The following is a 26,659-nucleotide window of genomic DNA, read 5'->3' as shown; positions in this document are numbered from 1 at the left end:
GAGGAGGAGGAAGAGGAGGAGCCGAGCTCTGTGTCTGAGACGGATCATAATCGGCAGACAGCGGATGCTTCAGTCAGGCCTCCGACCAGAGCAGACGTAAGCATCGAGCCCAAGAGGTTCCAACACGCTGCTAGCATGCTAGCACGTCACTTTGGAGGAGGAAGACCTGGAGAGGAGAGGCAGAGACCTTCATCTTTCAGGCACACAAGGACACCATACAGCTTTACTGAGGCAGAGGAAGAAATCAAAGTATAAACATCATAAAATGCAGTTAGGATATTAAAAACCTGTTAGATTTAGTTTTTGATATAATCTTTCATTTTAAGTCCATATAAACATTAAAATATTTTGGAATCAAGAATCTTGGACAAATTTAAAGGACCTGCTATAAAGTCTGTGCTTGACCAGAGAGCTGTCTGGAGCCTTTCTGTACAGACAAGCATCATTCAGATAAACAAACTTTCAGCTGTAAATGTCTTTATTTGTCACTTAAACTTGAAATCAAATGTATTCGATGAACCTGTACATATATTCACATGTACGTTTACATTCGTGTGTGTATATGCACCTAGTAAAAGGCAATTACCAGTACTAGTAGCCACTAGAGTTCATTAAACATTGATTTATATCTGTCTGGTAAAGCCACAAAGAAGATTATATAATCATTATATTTTATTTTCATTATGACATTCATATATTAAAAGAAAAAAATCTTTCATGAACTCTAACATAATCATATGTCCAGTATTTTACTTACAGCTGATGGGATTAATATGTATTTCAGTGCAAATATGTGTAATTTATATCAATCACATGAATGAATAACGTTCATAATTGCAGAATATAGTCCAGCTGAACATGATAACATGATGACACCGGACAATAGAGTGTGGGAGAGAGTGGTATAAATAGCATCCTTGGTTGCATAGTGACTGGTGAAAACAATCAATATTCAGGCGACTGTGAATGGAGAGGAGGAGCTGAGGGATCTGGCACGCTTGTTCAATTTGGACACTAAAAAGGGGTTTCCCAGCTAACAGGGAACGTTCTCATAACTTTGGCTAACATTCTGGCAAGGTTCTCTTAAAGTTATGAACAAACATTCTTCCAGTAACATTAATAGAAAGTTTGTTCAATGTTATCTGGTCTTTAATAATGTTCTCAAAAGTTTGCTGTTTTAAAAGAACATCCTTGGAACGTGGGAAAGTTTTGTAGCCTGTCCCATAGATATTGTTTCTGACTTTTCTCTTAAATTTATGTAAAGGTTATGCAAGTGTTAAAATTAAACTTTTTTAAAACAATGTTCATGAAATCACTATATATTGTCTTTAGTATGTGATGAATGTTCTCATAATGTTGGCAGAAAACATTCTTTGAACAACATTCTTGTCCTTTAAATATCATGGATCACTAACTTTCTAGCTTAAAAAATGGGTTAGATATGGATGTTACACTGCAAAATTCCTAGTGTTTCATGAACACTGCTCAGTGTTCATATGTGTCCACACTAGAGAGTGTTAAACTGAAGCAGTGTTGGAGTTGAATGAAATAAATGGTAACCCTTTACAATAAGGTTCATTAGTTAACTACATTAGTTAACATTAACTATAATGAACTGCACTTATACAGCATTTATTCATTTTTTGTTAATGTTAATTTCAACATTTACAAATACATTTTAAAAAATCTTGTTAACATTAGTTAATGCACTGTGAACTAACACGAACAAACAATGAACAGCTGTATTTTTATTAACTAATGTTAACGAAGATAAGCAAATACAGTAACAAATGTATTGCTCATGGTTAGTTAATACATTAACTAATGTTTAACTAATGAACCTTATTGTAAAGTGTTACTAAATAAATAAGTGATGATTGAGCATTAGTGATGACACACTGAAGGAAAGAGGAACAAGCATTTGATCAGTGTGTCAAGTAGTTGGCCTTGGACCCTTGATTGATTTATTAGTTTTTCTCTGGCTGATTCGGCAGTGTGTTCACAAGACACGTTTATTGTTTCAGAGGAAGTTGAGACAGAATAACATCAAGTGATATTGGCTGTTAATTAATGTCACTGTGAAGTGGTCTGACTGACTGTTCACATCTGAAGTCTAATCATTGTTTGGATGTGCGTTTTGTTATTAAAGCTGCAGTCCGTAACTTTTTTTGGTTAAAAATGATCCAAAATCAATTTTTGAGCAAGTACATAACCAGCCAGTGTTCAAAACTATCTCCTCACCTTAGCTCGATTCACAACAGTAAGCTTGTAATAATGTTTTATAATAAATCAATACTGGTGGATTTCGGCAGGAAATTGAAGCATGCAGCCGTTCGTCTTTGCGTCATTACGTCACATCTGTAAACAGAAAGGAAGGAGTCCCAGCTAGTAGACTATGCATATAGGATACTGCGGGTAGCGGATCATTTATAGCCTTTTCTCACAGCATTTGCAATAATTAAATGTATCATTTTAATGGCGGATTGTAATCCAGAAAGGTCCAAAAGACAATCATCAGTGATAACTGGAGTTTCAGCTGTGGTCAAAAAGCAAAAGACTTCGGAAAATGGAGTGGCTACAGAAATTGAAATTAATGCTAATACACACTAAATACACATAGTCATGCAATGCTGATGTTGTTAACATTAACAATTTGAGATCAAAGAATAACAACAATAATAATTTGCATGGTTTGACATGATCTGAGCTAAGCGATCGTTAGATTTAATCATCACTGGCAGCATGATTTATTGTAGGCCTAATGCTTTTCCCCTCAGTTGGTCAGAACAAAAGTGGCAGACATGTTACTTACTTGTTCAGATGACATTTTTCAGTGAAAATTCTTATTTTGGTCATACTTCAGAACTACAATCTGTGATTCCAAAGTACAGTACCCACTGGTATGGTGACTGACAGCAAACATTAGATTAATCCGCGCTGAGGAGTCAACTGCAAATGCAGGTTTCAAACAGAGATGGCGACCTAGAGGCTAATCTTACAGACAGCAGCTTTAATTTTGTTGAATATTGTGTTAATGTCTGTGTGATACTACTATGACAATCAGATGTTCTGAAAAAATATGAAAAAAATATTGTGAGCATTATTAACTAAAGTGCAATTTAGAAACTCACAGACATCAACAATCAGCATGTGAAACTCAACAATGGTGACATGCTTCATGCCACCATACAAAACTCATTCATGGCTCCCAGCATGCATTGCGCCATGAATATATTATGCAGCTGAATTCTTTTACTATTTAGATTTTAATATTTTTTAATTCTCACCATTGTTGAGGTTTGTATGATGATTGTTGATGTCTAAGTGTGAAAACTTTTGTACATGTTTAAAAAAAAAATAAAGTCAATCTGGTTAGTAATAAGTGAAGCTGGTAATGCTGCTTGTGGAGTTGTTTAATCCTCCCCCACTGAGATCTTGAGATTTAGTGTCTTCTTTTATCTTCAGTTGGTTTCATCTAAGGCTGTGGCAGAAGAAAATTGTGAAAGTTGTAGTTTCTGTTCTTGTTGTTTCTCTTTCCTTCAGTGCTTCTGCTTGCTGAATGTTTCAGGAACATCATACTAACCTTTAAATGATGTTCAATTAACAATAAACTGGGCATTTTCATGTTCTTGGATTGTTACAAATCAACATTCCTTTAATTTTGTTAGTAAAAATTAAGTTGAAAGAATGTTTCAGGAACATAAATCGAACCCTAACATCAAGAAAGCTGGACATTTTAACATTTTCATGACCAAAACTGTACGTTTGGAAAATAAAACATTTGTAGTCTGGGTTAGCTGCTTCCAATGCTGTCAGCCTGTTTTCACTTCCGTGATCACTGATGACTCAGACGAAGATCATTCGAGGATTTTTCCACTGATATATTACTAACTTAATAGTACATTTTGTCATGAAATAAAATTTATTTTAAAGGGTTAGTTCACCCAGGTTAGTTTAAAGGGTTAGTTCTGTCATTAATTACCCTTATGTTGTTCCACACCCGTAAGACCTTTGTTCATCTTCAGAACACAAATTAAGATAATTTTTAATGAAATCCGAGAGGTGTATGTCTCATCCATAGACAGTAATTTAACCACCACTTTCAAGGTCCAGAAAGGTTCTAAAGACATTGTTAAAATAGTCGACATGACTGCGGTGGTTAAACCTTAATTTTATGAAGCGACAAGAATACTTTTTGTGCACAAAAACAAAACAAAAATAATGAGTTATGTGTTTTTGGAAAATAGTGATCATTTCATTTTGAATTTCATTTAAATTTCAATTTTTTTTATTTTATTGAAAGAGCTGTTAATGTTTCATCAGAACTGAAAAACTGGATGGAGCCCAAGTGCAGATACCACATTTCATTATCTCAGTATCATACTTTGGTATCAAAAGGTGATTCTTTATTTGAGCATAGACAAAACCACACAAATTAAAAATTAAAAAAAGATTAAGGAACAACACTTAGGCTGTCAGGCTGCGTTCACGCAGGAAGACGAAGGAGAACATGTAAATATCAAAAATCCAAGTTTAATCCAAAAGGCAGGCAGGCAGGAAACAACACAACATAGGAAGACAGTTTACGGACAATGAACAGAACTGAAACAGGAACTTATATACACACAGGGGAATTAAATGATTATGTGCAGCTGTGAAGATGATTAGTGTCCATAGTAACAAATGAATGTGTGCAGGTGAGGAGCAGGAGGGATGCTGGGAAATGGAGTGTTAGTGCTGGTGACTGTGACAAGCGAAAGGGACAGTCATTTATTACAAATAGTGTGTAATATTTGATTGAGCACTAAACTGTAGAGAAATGAACAGCTAAATACACAATCTAATGAGACAGGTAAACTGAGTGGCATGTAAGGTTGTAGAGCTTGGAGGAAGGCTCTTGTGACATCTGGTGGACAAATATTCACAAACAAAATAAATAAAAACAGACAATTTTATGATCTAGAACATTATTAAGCAGGAGCTACAACCCTCTACAATGTAAATCACTTGCATATGTGACCAAATTTCATTCTAGGCAACCAAAAAATGTCTTTAATTAGCCAAATGCTATAAATTGTACAATTTCAGACACCTGTGATTGTGTAGCGAATTAACTCAAAGGGGAAATATTAATAATTATTCATAAGTCGTTATGATTATTAATTATGATAAATTATGAATATGTGAATCAGTTAATCAGATTAACTTGATGTAGCTACATTAGGATTAATATTACAATCAATTAACCTGTTCGTCCAGGCAACACTCAGTGTTAATTGTTTATTAATTCTAAGAAATTTCCAGGTTATGGAAAAACAACATTCTTACTGTACCGTACTACTCAAAGCATGTAGTCAGGATCTAAATCACTTAAGAGGCAATTTATTAGCAGACAGAGTCAGAACCAAACATGTGTTGTGCACAATCTTTATTAACTAACTCACAAACACATAACTAAACTAACAAACACATAACATGCACGCAGGTCACACACATACGTAGGTAAGAATGAGCAATGATAGAGTTGAACCGGAAGGGGAACCGTTAATGGAGCTATAGGAAAAAGTCAAAGACAATATGGAAAAGAATCTCAGTTTCCTCAGCAATAAAACACCTTTTCTGACATAGGTGGTTTACAAATTATTACTAAATCGCTGTTTAGTGTTCAAATGTACGATACTTGCAAGATGCCTTTAGGCTGAGGAGCATCAGATCTGCAGGCTGAAGAGAAATATTGATGATTCGGTCCGAAGTTGTTGCCATCTTTTGCGTTGGATGAAGTGCTATGAAACAGCTTAAGCTGTTAATTTGACTCTTAGTGGGGAAAGAGTTCTTTCTCTCTCTCATAGATGAGCACATGGCTGGGTTGTAGGCCGAGGCCTACAGGCCTTGCAGGTCCACAGGCCTTGGCCTGAAGAGGCCTGCAGCAACAAGGGGTCTCTTCAGTCATCCAAGAAGCAATAAAAAGAAAGCACTGGCTTTTAACCTCTGGTCAAAGTCACACCTCTTAGGGTTGACCGGACCAATGAAGATGTTGTATTTCCGGGCAACAACACGCCTCCTGTCAGGGCTTTTATGACCGAGCAAGATTAACTGGCTGAGTTTTTGAAGAAGAACTATTAAAGATTCTTGTAATACTGATGTGTTGCGCAGGTATGGACATACCTCAACCAAAAGTTCTCAACCAAAATATGTCTGAAATAATTTACAATTAACATAAAATAACAATTTAAATAAAATAATTATTTATTTGGTTGAATTAATAAAATAAGTCAAATTAGGTTACATGAACTTTGGTACTGAAAACTGTTGAACTGTAAGTTCAAATAACTAAATTTGTCAAGTTGAAAATACTTATAAATTATAATAAATTAGTACCTCAAAAAGTTAAGTTGAGTGAACAAAAAACATTTTACAGGGAATGTTTGTACTGAAGAAAAAAAAAAAATCATTCAGTCCACTTAACTTTTTTTTTTTTTTTTTTTTTACAGTGAACCTAATCTGTATCTAACCACTGTTAGACCTGAAAAACCTGAAAAACACTATTTAATTTGTACCTTTGTTCTATTTTGTTTATTTGTGCTATTGCTTGTAGTTTGACTGTTTGTTCTTATATTATTACAGACTGTTTACTTGTCTTTAATAGCGTTTGAAGTTTAGATTTTATATTTATGTTTTGTTATATTTATTTAGATAATATATATATTTTTTCATTTGTCTTTAACCATGCCACTGTAAGAAATTATATTGTTTAGAAATGTAATTGTTTTAAAGTCACCATAATGGTGATTAGTGTTAAATTTGCTTGGGATCAGAAGAGAAAAGACAATTGAAATGTGTGACAAATTAAAACATTTGTTAAAACAATAACAAGCTAGAATACAAAATAAGATAGTTGGCTAATTTTAAGTTTTAAGTCAAACTATTCTTAGCATGAATATGATTCGTTTTAGAGTTATTTTAGCATGAATATTTCAAGTTCAAGGTACCATTTATTGTCTCCCTTAGGAGAAATTTGTCTTGGATGAGAGAACTGCTGCACATCAGCCCACAAAAAATACATTTCATACATATATCCATTCCACATAAAACACTCTGCCTTTAAAAAAAAAGATTAATAATAATAATAATAAATTTACCAGTATAAATATTTATATTCATTTACAAATTCATAACTGTTTGTAAATTTATCTTTCCCAATAGCGAAGCAAGTGCTGAGATTTACCTTTGAAAGGTGTGACATCATCTTGCAACAAAATACTTTTTTTCTTATAAGCATCACTTATGCACAGACACAGATACTACAAAACACAACATGGTGACAATAAACACATAATAATAATAAAGATAAACCAACAACACAAACTGCTAAAAGTGAATCAAAAAAATAAGTTAAGCAGCACAGATAAAACCAACAAGTATGAAAATTCTGATTTATTTAACTGTACATAATCAATGTACAGTTACGGTGTACAGTTATAATCAACGTAATAATATGAAGACCTTCTATGAAAGTGCTCTGCTCTCCCATACAAGAACACTTTCATAGAAAGTCGTTGTCTTTGAGTTTTAAGTTCTTTGTTCTTTAAATTATGTCTTTTGAGCATCAGTCCCTTTCTTCAGGTCTCACTGACGAAGAATCTAATCTAATTTCCTCTTTTTTTTCTCATAAGGATTCTCAGGTGCCCTGGGCTTTGTTAGCATGGACACTGTATCTATTTCTTAAATTAGAAACATCTTTATTTACATTATGAGCATTAAACTGCTTTACAAACAACATAAAAAAGCTCTGTTGTTCAATTGGTTTTGCTAACTCCATCAAATCCAAGGTGCTTCATGTTCTTTGTCATAGCTACACTGAAGAAAAAAACAAAAAAAAAAACAAACAAACATTTTATTTCATTTTTTTTATCATCAAAACTATAAAGACATCCCTACAGTTCCCATTACGTCAGTATCGACCTAACGTCTCTGTTCCCTCCTTCAGGGAATGGAGGTTACAGTAGTAACCTAGGCTTGATAACTTCTGCCTATTATCTTAAATGCAAATGTTTATGAAGTTTTCTAAAGAGATATTTCTACCATATATCTATTTAGAAGATTTCTAGAAGGAGTGTAGTATTTTAAACTCTTAATTGCATCCACTTTTGTGCATACTCTCCACAATCTTGGGATTCTTCCTTTCCCTTCAAATGACTTCTCGTAGTACTTTTCCAGATGTTTCTGGAATTTGCAAACAAACCACTTCCAGTACAGCAACCTAAAAGAGTTTGAGGTGAAACTCCAATTAGCATAAACTCCTCCTGCATTTCTGTATTGTCTATATGGAAACCATGTGTCTGATGATTTAAAAAGCTTTTTACTTTTCACTACAGTTGAGCAAAAATCTGTACAAAGATTCTGTGTTCCATCATTATAGCATCCAATAATTCCAGTCACTCGGTGCAAAGGAACGCTGTGATCTCCATCATGGTTTTCTATGGTGTTGGTGCAGGTGGCTCCACAGAACGGACACTGAACCCAACAGCACTGACAGAAGTGATCAATCAGAAACTCATCTGGTCTGAACTTGAGATCAAGTTTTTCATCAAATGTTTTAGTATTGAATCTACTGGTGATATCTGAAATTACAGCAGGAAGTTCCTTTCTTATCACATCTTCTAGGAGGTTTAAATCATCAACACCTTCATGTTTCACTCCACTGAGGTCTTTTTCAGAGAAGATCAGCTCATCTGAGAGCTGCTGTGTGAAACTCTTCAACCACAAACCAACATCTCCTCTGTTCACTTGAACATGTTCAGTAGATTCATGTGCTGCTTTCATGATCTTCTGCTGCAAGAGTTCAATGTTCTCCTTCATCTTGGGTAAAACATGGAGACTGAACTTATCCTTGATGTACCAAGTGACTTCATCTCTGATGAAATTCATTAAGTGTTCTTTGGGATAATTAATGTAGTCCATGTATGCAGAAAAATTCTCATTTTCTGCAAGAAACTTCAGGATGTGCTTCTCCAGATTTAATCTGTTTCCATTCAGTGATTCACAGTTTGTTCTCAGTTCATATGTCAGATCTCTGGCAGTCTTCTTGTAGACACTCTGCTCAATGGGCTCCTTCAGTTTCTGACAGATGATCTCTCCAAAAATGGCAGCTGATGTTGCTCCATGGAGGTGTTTCTGGAAAATACTATAGTACTCTTCTTTCTTCTTCTCCAAATAGAGAACAGGATCATTGTCTTCTCTGAACAGTCTGTGTTGTAGAGCGAATGTCTTGTTTGCTCTCTTAAATATTGAATAAACAAAACTGATGAAGAATTCATTCTTGAACAAATATTTCACTTGTCCCTCCTGGTGTTGTCTTACTCTTACCTTGATATAATCTGTTAGTTGTTGAATGCAGCTGATATTGTAGCCCATTTTTGCAATGTTAAATAAAATGATCCTTTTCTCTATTTGCTGAGCAACATCTGAGACTAATGCTCTTATTTGGGCTTCATCCTCTTGAGATAGAATGTAACCAAACTTCTCTTTAACTGCTTTGATGGCATTTTTCATATGTCCTGTACATCCACTGGATTTCTTTAACTGTACATAATCTGAATAACTAGGAACAGAAAAAACATCCCTGCACTCACTGCTCTCGCCTACAGGAGCACTTTCATAGATGTCACTGAGGAGAGTTTTCACATCTCTCATTATCTCAATGTCTTTGATTGGAGGAGTGTCTTTGATGATCTTCTTCACACACTGTTTCCAAAATATATCAAACTCTTTCTTCAGTGTTTGTTCATCAGTTGCTTTGTCTTTGAGTTTTAAGGCAAGTTCTTTGCTCTTTTCATAGAGAGTGTTTTCATGATGTATCCTTTGAGCATCAATCTTTTTCTTCAGGTCTCGCTGCTGAAGAATCTCATTTAATTTCCTCTTTGTTTCTCTTATAATGGTTTCTTGAAGCTCTTGTATTTTTATCTCAAAAAAACTTTTCCACTGTATCAATATATTTGCATCTGCATCTTTCTCAAAGAATTCTGACATTGATTTTTTCACTTCATCACTTGTCTTCTTCAGTTCTCTTTGGAGATCATTTTCCTCAACTTCATGAATTGCTTCATTTTCTATATTGTTGTGTAGTTTGTTCTCAGTTTTCATCATGGCACTGCGAAGACTCCAGGACCACTTGCTGTATTCGGTCTCCAGTTTCCTGTATACTGCAATCTCCAGAGAATTTTGAAAGCTGAAAACAAATCGTTCGTTAAGTAAAGCTTCCCAGAGATCTTTAATACAATCTTTTAAGTCTACCAGTCTCATTCCATGTGATTTTGAGGCATGAGACATAATTGTTTTCTTTAGTTCTTGAATGTTCTCACAGTACTTTGGGTTTGGTGGTGCCATGGGTGGGTTTCCCTCCCAGAGCTGAGGAAAATACTTCACATCATTCCGTACATCAAATGCAATGACATCACTGAAACGTTCTGCATCACAAACTTCCTCTTTAGCAGCGAGTTTAGTCATCTCATCCAGTTTTTCCTGCAGTCGTCTCCTTCCTGTCATGTTTTTCTCTCCAGCTGTGACATCTGAAACATTCTGATGCACAAACACACAGCTGGGATTCAGTCTGACCTTCTTCATCCTCATGAAGGCCTGAACAACAATCTGAAGAATGTCCTGCATCTCAGATGGGTTTTCTCCAAAGATGTTGATCAATGTCAGATTTGCAAGACCAACAACAAATGTGGCCAATTCATTGTCATGATGTCTGGTTGAACTTCCAGTCAATTCTAGATCACGAAGACCCTCAGTATCAACAACCAGAATATAGTCAAAGTTCATCTGTGTTTTCATCTCGTCTGACACTTTGACCAGCTGCATGAAAGCTCCTCTGGTGCACCTGCCAGCACTGACGGCAAACTGGAGTCCAAACATGGCATTCAGCATGGTGGATTTCCCAGAGCTCTGAATCCCTAAAACTGACAGCACAAAGATTCTTTGCTCTCCCAGATACTTGCTGAGTTCCTCTAGAACAGCAGAGATCCAGATCACAGGAACATGAGCAGCATCTCCATCCATCAGCTCCAGTGGAAATCCAGAGATCATCATCTCTGCTGCAAGCCTCGGGAGAGAAGAGAAGTCAAACTGCAGGTCCTTCTTGTTCTTCTGCACAGATGAACATGATTCATAGATCTGACCGATCTCCCTCATGATGTGCTCCAAACCAAAGGCTGCAGCTTGAAGTGCCTCAGATATTCTCTCAAGTTCTGTTTGTTCAGCTTTGAGTTTTTCAGATTTATCATTGTTCTCTGTCATTTTTAATACTGCTGACCATTTTTCAATATACTTATGATGTAGAGAATAAAGATCAGCTGAGATATATTCATCCAGGAGGATTCTAAGCCATTTAATAAAAAATATCTTATTTATAGCACATGAGTTCATTTCTTTAATAAAGAACTTCATAAACTCACTGATGTCAGATTCATGCTGCTGTTGACGGATTTTCATCATTTCTGTTTGTTTTTTACTTATTTCCATTTCTGGTTCATCTCCTTGAGGTCGATGTAGTTCTTTGTTCTTCTGACTCCACTGACGCCACAGTTTCCCCTGATGAGGCAGAACTGATTCTTTGATTTCTGTCAGATCTTTCTTCTCCAGTAAACTCATCATCTGCTGTGCTGCTTCTCTTCCTCTCCTGCAGTCTTCATCATTTTCCTCATCTACTCTGACGTCTGAGTGTTTGGACACATCTTCAAGTCTGAAAGTGGAAGATGATTCTGAGAGACAATCATTTATAGCTCTTCTGAGTTCTTCAGATACAGCTGACTGATTTCTGTATTTCAAACCAATTTTGAATTTCCCTTTACGTGTCTCAGTGCATGCAGAATTATTCTCAGCAAAAAGACAAATGAGTGGCTTTGAGTCCTTGTACAGGTTCTGTATCTTTGCAGCACTTCTGTCATTCCTGTCCAGTTGTTGTAGAAGAACAACATTGACTGAGGCCATTTCAGTGAGGATCTGCAGCTGTTTCTCATGGTCTCCTGCATCACCGTGTAGATTACAGAACGCAACACAGTCAGTGAATTTATCATCATATGATCCAGAGGGGAAGAACCAGGCGATCTCCACCACTCCATCCATCAGTTCTCTGGTTCTGCTGCTGCCTGGGCAGTTCCTGTGGAAGAACGTGTTGTGTTTCTCATTGATCAGACTGTTCATCAGCTCAGACTTGGATGAAGACACAGAGCCAAACCTGAAGAAAAACACCATTGGAGTTTCTGCCTTGTAGATTGGGTGGATTTGACTGATGGTTTCATAGTAGGTGTTTCTCATCTTCCAGCTCTTGTTGATTTGTCTGAATGTCCAGAGAGGAAACTCAATCTGTTGTGTGAATGGATCAGGAACAAGCAGAGGCAGAGCGTACTGACACTGGGACAGTTTAGTGACCAACAGCTGCTTCAGGAAACCGTCAGCACAATGAAACAAAGCCATCTGAACATCCATCGGGTGAACAGGGTCAGGTTTACTTGTTTCTCTGTTAGACATTAATTCTAAAAAAATATTATCATAATCTGCTTCCTGTATAAATGAATCATTGCTGCCTTGTTGAGTGTGACCTTCATCATTGGTCTCTTCAACATTAATGTATCTTGCTCTGTAGTCCATCATCAAAAGCTTTTGAATGAAAGTCTGAATCAGCTTCTCTTTATTACAAGACTCGTGGGACTGTAATGAATGTGCAGTTAAATGAAGAACATCTGTTGCTCTCAGTTTATAGTGATGCTTGTCAAGATGAAATCTGTGAAAGAGTGTTTTTGACCTTGAAATATGTTCTATATGCTCATCTGTTCCCTCACATTCTGTTGTATGATCTCCAACAGTTCTCTGTAAAATAAAAGGTGTAATGTTATTCATGTGCTAAACACATTGCAAAGAATTAATTGAAAAGTACAATGTGAAAAATTATAATTTTACAGTAGTTTTGCCAATTATTTTTTAATTATTTTTTTTTAGAAAATATTAATACAATAACAAAAATAGACTTTACATATAGAATTTACGTCTAACGTAAAATAACATGAAAAACCTGTAAACCAAAAAAATCATTTTTTTTACATAAAAAACGGTCAAACGCTTTACGCTTTCATCCACTGTTCTCTACATTATATACTATATAGTCCACTCGACAATTGAATGAAAACGTGAGTGAATTCAGACACTGAGTTTTATTAATAATGAACACCTGCTGTTAAAAAGAAGTACTGAAGAAAAGAGAACAACTACAACTGACTATCAGTTACAGAAATCAACTGAAGATAAAAGACATTAAATCTCTCACTATTTCAGCAGAGGAGGATTAAACAACTCCCAAAAACAGCATTACCAGCTTCACTTATTACTAACAAATTTGACTTCATTTCTGTCATTGTTTAAGTCACCATTATGGTGATCGGTTTTCGATTTAGTTGGGCTCTTGATTTGACTTAATGTTAGCTTTTTAAAGAAAATCACATTTTTGTTGCAAGGGAAGTTAAAATCAAAGGTCATGTGATGTTGAGACATGTGAAGTTTTTTTTTTATGGTGATGTCATCATAAAGTGGCTTAATTCACAGATCTCACCCCGATTAAGTGTTTTGCCATTAATACACTTAAATTGTGCACTACCAACCCTGTAACACTAAAGCAAGAGATCCAGAAGGATTTTTTAAACACATTGTGCACACAAAAAGTTTTTTGGATCATTTAGACACACACAAACATCAAAAATGTCTCAGGTTACGTATGTAACCATAGTTCCCTGAGAAAGGGAACAAGACGCTGCGTCCGATAGGATCGCTTTGGGAATGCCCCCAGCATGATTGCATCTGATGCACGTCTGTCAACTAGTCCAATGGCGAGAGTGTACATCACGGGCAGGTGACGTCACGACCAGGAAAGGATAAATACACATCCAGCCAGACCAGCTTCAGCCAAGACAGCCGAAGCAAATCTATCACAGGGATGCAGGGAGTATGGCAACATGACGCAGCGCCTCATTCCCTTTCTCAGGGAACTATGGTTACATGCGTAACCTGAGATGTTCCCTTCCGAGGGGACTTGCGCTGCGTCAGATAGGATCACTTTGGGAACGATATACCAAAATGCCGTAATCCCTCTTTGAGGGAAACCCCCGAAACTAAGGCCTTGGAGGCCGCCATACTCCTGGTTGAATGAGCTCTGACAGCTAAAGGACACTGTTGACCAGAGACCTCGTAGGCAAGTGAAATAGCCTCGACTATCCACTTGCTTACCATATGTTTGGACACAGAGCGACCCCTGTTATGCGGTCCAAAACACACAAACAGTTGATCTGCTTTCCTCCACAGGGCAGCTCTGTGGAAGTATGTGTCCAATGCACATACTGGACACAAAAGATTCAACTTCTCCTGGTCTGGGGTTAAGAATGGAAGAGCACAGTATAGGCCTGCAGCACTATAGGCCGAGGAACATTGGTCAGAACCTTAAGAATATAACCCGGTTTAGGGTAAAGGAATGCTCTGACCATCCCAGGTGCAAACTCAAGACACGTAGGGGATACAGAAAGGGCCTTAAGGTCTCCTACTCTCTTTAGGGACGAAATGGCAAGAAGGAAGACAGTCTTTAGTGTCAGAAACTTATCTAAGACTGATTCAAGTGGCTCAAATGGAGCTGTAGGAAAACCTTCTAAAACAATAGCCAAATCCCAAGCAGGGACCCTAGTGTGTGTTGCAGGCCTCAGCCTCTGGGTGCCACGAAAGAAACGAGTTAAGAATGGGGTTTTCCCCACAGTAGTACCATCCACAGGGGCATGGTAGGCAGAAATAGAAGAAACATACACTTTTAGTGTAGATGGGGTTAACCCAAATGAGAAACGACTCTGTAAGAACTATAGTACTGAACCTGTCGGGCAGTAGACTGGATCTAACTGTCGTTCATGACACCAAGTGAAGAGTTTCCACTTTGGGGCATATAGTTTCCTTGTGGAAGGAGCTCTGGAGTTAAGAATGGTTGAGTGAACCTCAGTTGAGAGACCAGTGAACCACAGTTGAGAGACCAGACTCTATGAATTGGGCCCCCTCAGAGGCCAAACCCACAGGTTCCACATTTCTGGACGGGGATGATGAATCGTGCCCCCCGCCTGAGATAGGAGGTCCCTCCTGATTGGAATCCTCCAAGGTGAGCCATCAAGGAGAGGTATCAGGTCCGAAAACCATATCCGGCTTGGCCAGCATGGTGCTACTAGCAGTAGACTTATCCCTTCCCGGCGAATTTTCTCCAGAACTTCCGGGAGCAGAACAACTGGGGGAAATGCATACAGACGCAGCCTCTGCCATGTCTGTACCATGGCATCCAGTCCAAGTGGAGCTGGATGTGTGAGGGAGAACCAAAGTGGACAGTGCGTCGTATCCTGAGACGCAAACAGATCCACTTCCGCTGGGCCAAAAATCTGCCATATGAGCTTCACCCCTGTGGGTGAAGTCTCCATTCCCCTGACCTCAGCCCCTGTCTCAACAGGATGTCTGCTTCTATTTTCTGGGTCCCTGGAATATAGATTGCTCTCAAGGAGAGCATCTTCCCCAGGGACCACAGGAGGATCTGGTGCACCAGTTTGCATAGTGGACGCAAACGCAGACCCCCCTTATTTATATAAGAGACCACCGATGTATTGTCTGTGCTGACAAGCACATGATGGCCCCTCAGGTCTGGGAGGAAGAACTTCATAATCAGGCAATTTATGTGCCACGAAAGCTGATGACTCCTCTAAAGACCCTGAGCTGAGCGGCCTTCCATTACCGCTCCCCAGCCCTTTAGAGAAGCGTCCGTCGTTAGAGTGACACAACGACATTGAGCTCCTAACACAGGGCCCTAGGACAGGAACCGACTTTTCATACAACAACAACAAACAGAAATAAAATTTAAGAATAAAAAATATACAAAATATAAAAATATAAAGACACAGTTAGGTTTAGTCATAATAAACACATTTACAGATTCATTCATTCATTCATTTTCTTATCCAGGACCGGGTCGCGGGGGCAGCAGTCTAAGCAGAGACGCCCAGACTTCCCTCTCCCTAGACACTTCCTCCAGCTCTTCCGGGGGAATTCCGAGGCGTTCCCAGGCCAGCAGCGGCACTACTCTGAGCTCCTCCCGAGTGACCGAGCTCCTCACCCTATCGCTAAGGGAGTGCCCAGCCACCCTGCGGAGGAAACTCATTTCGACCGCCTGTATCCGGGATCTCGTTCTTTCAGTCATGACCCAAAGCTCATGACCATAGATGAGAGTTGGAACATAGATTGACCGGTAAATCTATAGCTTCGCCTCTCAGCTCAGCTCCTTCTTCACCATGTCAGACCGGTACATTGACTGCATTACTGCAGAAGCTGCACCGATCCACCTGTCAATCTCCCGCTCCATCCTTCCCTCACTCGTGAACAAGACCCCGAGATACTTAAACTTCTCTACTTGGGGCAGGACTACTCCACCAACCTGAAGGGGACAAGCCACCCTTTTCCAGTTGAGAACCATGGCCTCAGACTTGGAGTTACTGATTCTCATCCCAGCCGCTTCACACTCGGCTGCAAACCGTCCCAGTGCACGCTGAAGGTCCTGGTTTGATGGAGCCAACAGGACAACATCATCTGCAAAAAGCAGCGACGAGATCCTATGGTCCCCAAACCGGACTCCCTTGGGCCCCTGGCTGCACCTAGAAATCCTGTCCATAAAGATAATGAACAGGACCGGTGACAAAGGGCAGCCCTGCCGGAGTCCAACACGCACCAGGAGCAGGTCTGACTTACTGCCGGCAATGCGAACCAAGCTCCTGCTCTGGTCGTACAGGGACCGGACAGCCCTTAACAGAGGGCCCCGGACCCCGGACCCCATACTCCCAGAGCACCCCCCACAGGGCGCCACGAGGGACACGGTCGAATGCCTTCTCCAAATCCACAAAGCACATGTGGACTGGTTGGGCAAACTCCCATGAACCCTCTAGCACCCTGAAGAGGGTATAGAGCTGGTCCAGTGTTCCACGACCGGGACGAAAACCGCATTGTTCCTCCTGGATCTGATGTTCGACTATTGGCCGAATTCTCCTCTCCAGTACCCTGGCATAGACTTTTCCAGGGAGGCTGAGGAGTGTGATCCCCCTGTAGTTGGAGCACACCCTCCGGTCCCCCTTCTTGAAAAGAGGGATCACCACCCCGGTCTGCCAGTCCAGCATCCCTTACTTCCGGTGTCCACCACCGGGTTCAGGGATTGCCGCCACGACAGGCACCTTATGGCCTTGACCTTACGGCCACAGCTCCGAACGGCCGCATCAACAATGGAGGCGGAGAACATGGTCCACTCGGACTCCATGTCTCCAACCTCCCTCGGCATCCGGTCGAAGCTCTGCCGGAGGTGGGAGTTGAAGATCTCTCTGACAGGGGGCTCGGCCAAACGTTCCCAACAGACCCTCACAGTACGTTTGGGTCTGCCAAATCTATCCAGCTTCCTCCCCGCCATCGGATCCAACTCACCACCAGGTGGTGATCAGTTGCCAGCTCTGCCCCTCTCTTCACCTGAGTGTTCAAGACGATGAAACAACCACAAAGTCAATCATCGACCTCCGGCCTAGGGTGTCCTGGTGCCACGTGCACTGATGGACATCCTTATGCTTGAACATGGTGTTTGTTATGGACAAACCATGACTAGCACAGAAGTCCAATAACAGAACCACTCAAGTTCAGATCAGGGGGGCCGTTCTTCCCGCTCACGCCCCTCCAGGTGTCACTGTCGTTGCCCACGTGAGCGTTGAAGTCCCCCAGTAGAACGACGGAGTCCCCAGTTGGAGCACTTTCCAGCACCCCTCCCAGAGACTCCAAGAAGGCCGGGTACTCTGCACTGCCATTCGGCCCGTAGGCACAAACGACAGTGAGAGACCTATCCCCGACCCGAAGGCGCAGGAAGGCGACCCTCTCGTTCACCGGGGTAAACTTCAACACATGGCGGCTAAGCTGGGGGGCTATGAGCAAGCCCACACCAGCCCACCGCCTCTCACCGCGGGCAACTCCAGAGTAGTGGAGAGTCCAGCCTCTCTCAAGGAGTTGGGTTCCAGAGCCCAAACTGTGCGTGGAGGTGAGCCCGACTATCTCTAGTCGGTACCTCTCAACCTCCCACACAAGCTCAGGCTCCTTCCCCCCCAGTGAGGTGACATTCCATGTCCCTAGCACCAGATTCCGTGTCCGGGGATTGAGTCGCCGAGGCCTCTGCCTTCGGCTGCCGCCCAATCCACAATGCACCGACCCCCTACGGTCCCTCCTGCAGGTAGTGGTCCCACGGGAGGTCGGCCCCACGTCGCTTCTTCGGGCTGAGCCCGGCCGGGCCTCGTGGGGTAAGACCCGGCCACCAGGCGCTCGCATGCGACATATTCAACCGCCCCTTTTTTAAAATAGCCAATAGCGTTTTGTTTATACCACAGCTCGGCCAGAGCCATTAAACTCAGTAAAACCTCTGTTTCCCTCTAATCTCTAACTGTTTATTCTCCTAATTTCCTCTATATCACTTTAAAATACAGCATTCTGTGCAGGATTCAAATGGGTATGATGCCTTCCATGGTCTGAGCCGACACGCGGTGAGCGGATATGATCTGCTCTGTGTTCTCGTGTCCCTGGGCCAGAGCAGACTGTGCTCGCACTGCGGCGGTTCACATGACACTAACGCAAAAACGGACTTAATTTGCATCAATGGAAAGCATATTTACGCTGTCTGAATCGTGTCCTATCCTCTATATAGTGCACTATGTGCCATTCACCATGTAGAAACTAGTAAATGTGTGAACAAATGACCGATTTCAGCCACAGCTTCAGTGTCTGTTTATAGCAGGGGTGCCCAATAGGTCGATCGCAATCTACCAGTTGATCGCAAAGACAATGCTGGTAGATCGCACACAATTATAATAAATGCTTTTGTTAGATTTTAATAAAAAGAAATATAACGATGCCCTTTCTTATCCTTTTAGTTTCTGTCTGACTTGCATTTGACTAATAAATTTTTGATGACAACTAGCCGGAGAACAGAGCGCGAAGTCAGCTTTCTCCAAATACGCACGAAACAAACAGCCGTCTCTGAAGTGAGCGTGCACGTACTGAGCAGACGATTTTCATGAACACATCCACGATCTCTTTCATGTTCTGCATTTTCGCACATAGAGCTTGTTAGTGTATAATACAGTGATAATTAACTCCCTTGGGTCGGTGGTCACACCGGCGATACCACCTCGGTTTTTTTCTTACCAGTGTGAAAGAGACTCAAAATACTCCGTCAATGTTGCACATACAATTAAGAGTTATACACCATTTTAATCTGTGGAATATCTTCTTTTATTTGTGTACACTCAGAGTAAAAACAAAATGTTGTGCTTTTTGCAAAATAAAGAAAACTAACATGATGCGTGATCTGTCGTCTCCCTCTGAATGAAGTCCAATCTGATAGTTCTCAGAAAATGAACTGTAACTTAGTGAATACTAACCACAAAAAAATTAGACTTATGTCTAAAGAAACGTTGAAATGTCAGGTTTTAAATCGTGTAAGTCAAATCGAAAACAAAAATTCTGTGTTTATGTAATCTGTATGAAAATAGACACATGTCAGAAGTCCGTGATTCAGCTCATTATCCGCTAATGCGGCCACGCCCACGGAGCGAGCGCTATTCAGACGCAAATTCTGAGGCAATACATGTATACATCGTCTCAATCGTGTATTTATTGTCTTGAAGAGTGTTTATCTGTATGTTAAAGCCATGGTTAGAGATCTCTGGAAGACATGCCGTTAGTTCCTGGAATGTCCTGTTCTTCTTTAGGTTAATTTGTGGACTAAATGTGCACAGAGCGCCCTCTGGCTGCAAGTATGAATTGAAAATACAGTATCCAGCGTTCATAGTGATGACAATAAATATTGAATAAATATTACTCTTCTGTATAGAAAACTGATATAAACATATGAGAATCCATCAATATTTCTCCAAATGTGCATGCTTTTAAGCTAAAAGACTATATGAAATGCCATAGAGGTAACATGAATGTTCAGATGCTTTGCATCACAGAAATACATTATATTTTAAAGTATATAATAGAATACCATTATATTAAATTGTAATAATATTTCACAATATTGCTGTTTTTTCTGTATGTTTGATGTACACCATGATGAGCTTGAGACATGATCACAGAGGGTTTTTTCACAGCCTACCTGACTGAAAGGCCTCATTATTATGCAGGTCATTAGAGGTCTTTATGCGATTCTTTTGTCTTCTCAGGTGTGAATTACCTCATTATTCATGATGATTCACGCCTCCACGCATACTGTGTTTCTTGACAAAAAGTGTCTTACAAAAACTAAATCAATATATTGTTTTATATGAACGAGTAGGCAGGATAATTTTTACATCATTTTGAAGCAAAAACTCTAGTCTACGACCTCCAATACCCAGAAGTCTTGTGAACACAGATTTAATATATATTTTTTGGCCTTATTTCAGTGACTTAAGTTTTTTGTTTTTTCAATAACCACGCATAAACGTTATTCCTTCAAAAACACAAACATGTACATACATGTTCCTCACATATTATGGTAGCCTAGTTTGTGCTGAATACAGTGTAATGACACTTTTTCCATTAATATGTTTATGAACAACTGAAAAAGGCACAAATGTCAGGGCATGTCAAAACTTCTCCAGGGCCCCGAAAATCCTCAGACCCCAGAGGGTTAAAGGTGTTCTAAGCGATGTCACGTGATTTTAGGCCAAAACATTTTTTGTCACATACAGCAAACATCTCCTCATTATCCGCTAGCTGCCTGTCCCCTGAACACACTGTAAAAAACGCGGTCTCTGTAGTCGCCACAAGCTCCAAAAACGGCAACAAAAACAAACTGGTGCAGTCTGGACCACGAAACATAATAAACAGTGCTCCAGCCAATAACCGACAAGAATGATTTGGGTTTGGAGTTTTGGGGTTAGTGCGCGTGCACAAGGGGGGTGTGTAGAAGAGAGAAGCATAAAGAGGGAAGTTCGAATTATGTGATCTTTATATGGCCGACACACGACCAAAGAGACGACGTTCTAATGAACACCTGGAAAAGAAAAGGGAAAAGGAGAAGGAATGCGGAAAGTCCCGAATTTACATAGGAAAAGCCTTTGAAAGGTGGCAAGAACTCCGGCGGCAGAAGGGCTTCCAATCCGACATTCAGGTGGCTCTTTTTTTGCTGGACAGGTGAGTTAAACCATTTTTTTGTTATTCTAAATGGACGTTCATGTTCGCCTAACTAACACAAGGATATAAACACAAATAAGGATTGTTTTCACCCACTGTTTGTTATGAATTCGTTTATAGCCTATTGACAACTTTGACTAAATTTGTTTACGACGGAGCCGTTGTTCACGCATTTAGGTCTGCGCATGCACATTAGTTTGATCCAGCCTAAAAAATAAAGTTTTTTGTCATGATTTGAGCGTTTGGAAAAAAAATTATGAGACAGAACGTTGTCAGATTTCAAAGGTGATTTCACATATGAAATTAAATCGTAAGCTTAAACAGCTTTGGAGAATTTGATGTTTCCCCATTTAAAGAGATAGGAGTTGCACTTGCATGCCCGAGAGGCGTTTCAAAGATGGCCGCCGAGTGAAATGACTTGTCTTAAAGGGACTTTGGTAGTAGCAACAAGCATTTGAAATTAAGCTGTTTTTTTTTTTTTTTTTGGTTGGTTGGTATATCTCATTTAGTTGATCATTTTAAAAGTAGATCATCAGGCAAAAAAGTGTGGGCACCCCTGGTTTATAGTGTAGGAGGGGGCAGGACTTCAGATTCTAGAGAGCATTTGATTGGACAGAAGATCTGATGATCTTCTTGTCATTGTTTTGGAGCACACCAGCTTATTCATAACCTTAAGGCCAACATATTCATACTAAAAGCTAAAAAACTTAAATTTTGATTTCAGGGGGACCTTTAAGGTGGGAACTGTGTAGTTTTCAATGCAGTGATGTCTATAATTATATTAGCTCATGCATGTGTTTTGGTTTAATTACCTCACTTTATTCAGTAGAGTTTTAGATGCACAACATATTTGAGCAGTGTTTAGTTTAATTTTATGTTAAGAAAAAGTCTTTGTTTAGCGTGTGCATTCATCTGTGTCATAATCACCAGCTGGAGTGTCCCTGATAGTCACCAGAGGGCACTCCACCCCGGACTATTGCCTTACTGTCATGGACCATTTCACATAACCCAGATGACCAGAATATTAAAAAAATACTGTGATAGATTTTTGGTCATACTGCCCAGCCCTGGTTACCAATAAGCAGAAGCAAAGTGGACCAAAGTTATATAGCATTTTACATAGGATAAGTGGATGACCATTCAGATTTTAAATTACATTTTACCATGAAAACTACAGGAATTATTGGTGGATGTAACTATCAAGCAGCAAATACTAATTAAATACAAACACTAGTAAGTCTGCGCATAACTCAGCTCTTACCCTTTGTTTTTCTCCCATTTCTCTTCTAGTGGATTCCGTTGTTACTTCGATTGTAGGTTCATCTTTCAAAACACAATAAAAAAAATTACTTGCAAGAATGTTTCTTCAGCTGATTGGAATATTTTTATTGCATTTTTTTTATTTTATTCTGTCAGATGCAGGTATATCAGCTAATTCTTACCTAGGTAAAATATGTATGGGTTTATTTTAAGTTGTTATTTTAATTGTGTTTACAATTATTTTTCAAAATAATTAAATCAACCGATCACAAATGAAATTAAAAAATAAAGTTATTTTTTTAAAAGCCTGCTATAATAATGTGTATATCTATCAAATGTGTATAAATACAAACATCCAGGACAGGTGTGTATTCCTGTAGTGGTGCTCTTTTATATGGCTCACGTTAAACAAAACAAAAAAAAAGTATTTCTTAGACTGCAACAAAGTGCGCTGAAAATGCAAACAATGACTTGATAAACATAGTCCAGGTAAAGTTCAGCTTCATGTCAGTCATGTTGATCACCAAGACATGATGTTTTCTGATAGATTCCTCCGTAACAATGGATATTTCTACATTGTTTTTCTCCCGAAAGAATGTTTTTATGTACAAACTTGACTGTCAAAGGGTTTCCAGTTAAAACAATGATGTAATCGACATAGAAGTCAGATTATATTTCATGCTTAATTATTTTAAAATATTTTGTTTAAAATTTGAAACTGCTGTTTAAGTGGAGACTTTTATTATGAAAAGAAAAAGTGTGAAGGAAAATGCCTGTACCACATGTTTACTTAAATAGTTACAGAAGATATTACAAGATGCAAGATTAATTGCAGTAGTGATGGTGAACCGTTCAATAAATTGCCAATCATCAGATAATCTTTGAGTTACAAATAGTTAAATTGGGAAATATGTGATCTAGAATAAACACCAGAGAACTCTTGTTAAACACATCAATACACCACAACATAAGAGTCTCATTATAACCATTATTGTTGTGTCCTTACCCATGCTGCTGATTGATGAATCAGAGTCAGGTTCAGGTGCTTCACTCCTGTTTGCTTGACCATCCTGAAGAAAATACATAAAGATACTTTTTTTTTTTTTTCCATCTTCAAGTCTTTTATGTGTGCTAGAGTATTTGTACAGAACATTATTTGATTTTTCTGTATTTTTGTGAACAACTGACTTATTACTGCCAAAATTACTGCAACTGCTCAAAGAACTTTGTGCTCATTTCAACTTTTGCGTCGGCCAAGATATTCACGGCTCTTGTCTGGGTTCTTCGCCTGCTGGTATAAATGTACTTTGCTCTTATTCTGGAGTTTCAGTACACTTTAAACCCTGTGGCATCTGTATATTCTCAGATGTCTTCAAAGAAGCGCAACAAGAATGTAACCTCAGAAAACAGACTCGTTCAATTAAACGTGCATTCAATGAACAAGAAAGCGGCATTGCTTAAGGATATCCTTCAGCAAAGAAAACTTGACTTTCTCACTCTCTGTGAGACATGGTATCACCCAAATGGCTGTTACATGCTGCCTGGATATACATACACCAACAGACCTAGACTCATCAGTGCTGTTTTTGACACAGTATGTCATACCGTCCTTCATGAAAGGCTGCGTGGATGGTTAGACATCTCTGGTGTTGTGTTTGAATGGTTTAAATTCTATCTCACTGCTCATTATGTATGTCAGGAAAATAAATCCGAACCAACATTAGTTCAGCAAGGTGTCTGTGCTAGGGCCCATTTTGTTTGGCAAATATATGTTGCCTCTTGGAGACATCATTCAAAAGTATGATCTGGGGTTTCATTGTTATGCTTATTATACACAGATTTACGTCAGCACACACCCTGATCCTAACGTAGCAATCACAGCTCTTACTACTTATTTGGAAGGGTGGGGAAATTTTCATTGATTAATAACTTTAAATCCTTATAAATTGTACATACAAAACTATTATATACCACCGGAAAGCACTGCAAATGCAACACATCGTCATTTGAACTACTTTTGTTACCGCTTTTGACATTTTCACCATAAATACAGTATTGTGATTTCAGCTGTCTGTCTGTTATGTTTTTCTTCATAACTGTACATAGTTTTAAGAAATGGTTATGGGTAGGTTTAGAGGTAGGAGTAGGATTAGCAGCTCAAAAGACCCTTTTAATGACACTGTTACTAAAATTGTCATTTTTCTACACATTTCTGTGAATTATGTTTTATTCTTTTAATGTTCTGCATAAAATGGTTTAGGTTTGTTAGTCAGGTTATGGGATCTTACATGTATCTGTAAAATGGTAAAAGGAAAATTATACAGATGTGATAATCTTTATGATAATAAAGATTCGTAAATATTTTACATTTTTTAGCTGTAAAAACATAATAATGCTACGTATAAATTTTGCTAATACATCCATATTTTATGTTTCAGCATATATCCAAGCATACAAAAAAGTATGTTTTGTGTCTTTGAAATGTTACGTATTAATGCCTACATTTTAACAATGAAACCAGGCTGCTGCTGCTGCCCAATGTGACGTCACATTAAGATAGCCAACACACATGATTGGGGACGGACTGTACCCTATTAGCTTAGATCCTCCCCTTAGTGAGCTGTACACAGTCCCCTATGCTTATCTCCTCACTAGAGCAGCTAGTGGTAACACAAGAATGTTTACCTCATAGCTGAGACAATCTAAATGTTCTGTTGTTGGCTGTAAGATTCACACAGAACCCATATTGGTTCTCTTATTTTTCCGTTGGCGGAGTTTCTGAAGCACGAGCTGTAAAGGCATAGCCCTATTCTGGAAAATGGGTTTGGAGCAGCAGCTCATTTGCATTTAAAGATACAAAACAGCATGTTTTTGCTTCCACCCAAAAACGGTCATCAACAGCATAGTACAATAAATGATCTGTGGGGTATTTTGTGCTGAATCTTCACAGACACATTTTGGGGATACCTGAGACTTACATTACTCTTGTGAAAATGGGCATAATAGGTCACCTTTAAGAAATAAAAAAACTATACACTGCATCAAAGAATTGTTGCAAAACATGTAACATGCTAGACACATAATAATCGCTGCAATAATGATCCAAACCCAGAATCTTAAGTATTTACTTATGTAAATAATTTATAAAAAATGTAAATTATTAATTCCCTTTCCCTGGCATGGATGGCAAATGAAGTAATTATTAAAATATATTAAGACACTGAATGATTGAAATAAATGAATGAATAAATAAATAAAAAGTAATAAAGCCAAACCTGAGTGTTGATGTCTCTCTGTCTGTGCCATCTTTAAATCTCCAGAGTTCAAAATAGCAAATGATATCTGTTTGCTGGTCTTAATATAGAAACCATCTGTGTTCCTTGCAATCACATGACATATCAGAGAGTGAATGCACTGGTCAAATGAAGGAATATTCTGGGATAAATACATGTTAAGTTCAGTTGCCAACACTTGTGGCATAATGTTGATTACCACAAAAAAATTGTATTGCCCCCCATTGCAAAATAATAATAATAATAATAATAATTAAAAAAAAAAAAAAAAAAAAAACTTGCAATGAAAGTAAACAGGGCTGATCTGTAAAAGTTAAAATACAGTTTCAATAGTAGAGCCACAAGCATGTTAAATATTAGTAAGAAGCATTGATTTTTTTTTCAAACACAGGTGCTGAGAAACACAGACTCTGGCGGGGAAGCGGCTTCTAAAGGGCATTTTACATTTAAATGACCATATTTCATATCAGTTAGTCTAAGGATAATGATAAAGATATAATTAATTAGTAGTATAGTAGTGGTGTTCATGAATGAATCTTATAAGTGTGTAAATGAGTCAGTTGAGTCAACTCAATGACTCCATAATAACATAAAAGACATTCATTTGTTGCCAACTACTGGTGAAAGACCACAGAAACGACTCATTTACAGTCATTGTCCACATTGCAGTATTTCCAGAACATTTAGTACTAAGATAAATAGCACAGCGAATTAATAGGGTAAAAAAAAAAAAAAAAAAAAAAATACACAAGAAATCAATGGAGGAAATTAATGGTATATATAGTAATATATAATTAAAGATCTTTATAATAGAAAAATGATCAGTGAATGGATTTAAAATACTTTAG

General features: G+C 38.7%; 2 protein-coding genes across 2 annotated transcripts in view; one reads left to right on the top strand and one right to left on the bottom strand.

Moving 5' to 3' along the window:
* The window catches only part of cdc42ep1b (CDC42 effector protein (Rho GTPase binding) 1b), a 15,682-nt gene extending 9,474 nt beyond the window's left edge, over nt 1-6,208 (top strand). The window contains 1 exon segment of the mRNA XM_051889432.1: nt 1-6,208. Coding sequence (XP_051745392.1) covers nt 1-255 — 255 coding nt within the window. The 3' untranslated portion in view covers nt 256-6,208.
* LOC127509851 (interferon-induced very large GTPase 1-like) lies at nt 5,414-26,659 on the bottom strand. Its single transcript, XM_051888992.1, has 4 exons — nt 25,794-26,659; nt 23,525-23,588; nt 22,520-22,581; nt 5,414-12,870 (listed from the first exon to the last, which is right to left on the bottom strand). Exons 2-4 carry the CDS (start codon nt 23,526-23,528, stop codon nt 8,065-8,067), a joined length of 4,872 nt encoding a protein of 1,623 aa, XP_051744952.1. The 5' UTR covers nt 23,529-23,588; nt 25,794-26,659; the 3' UTR covers nt 5,414-8,064.

The sequence above is a fragment of the Ctenopharyngodon idella genome, chromosome 3 (genome assembly GCF_019924925.1).
Source record: "Ctenopharyngodon idella isolate HZGC_01 chromosome 3, HZGC01, whole genome shotgun sequence".
In the NCBI taxonomy this organism is placed as follows: domain Eukaryota; kingdom Metazoa; phylum Chordata; class Actinopteri; order Cypriniformes; family Xenocyprididae; genus Ctenopharyngodon; species Ctenopharyngodon idella.
This window is presented reverse-complemented; position numbering and strand designations above follow the sequence as displayed.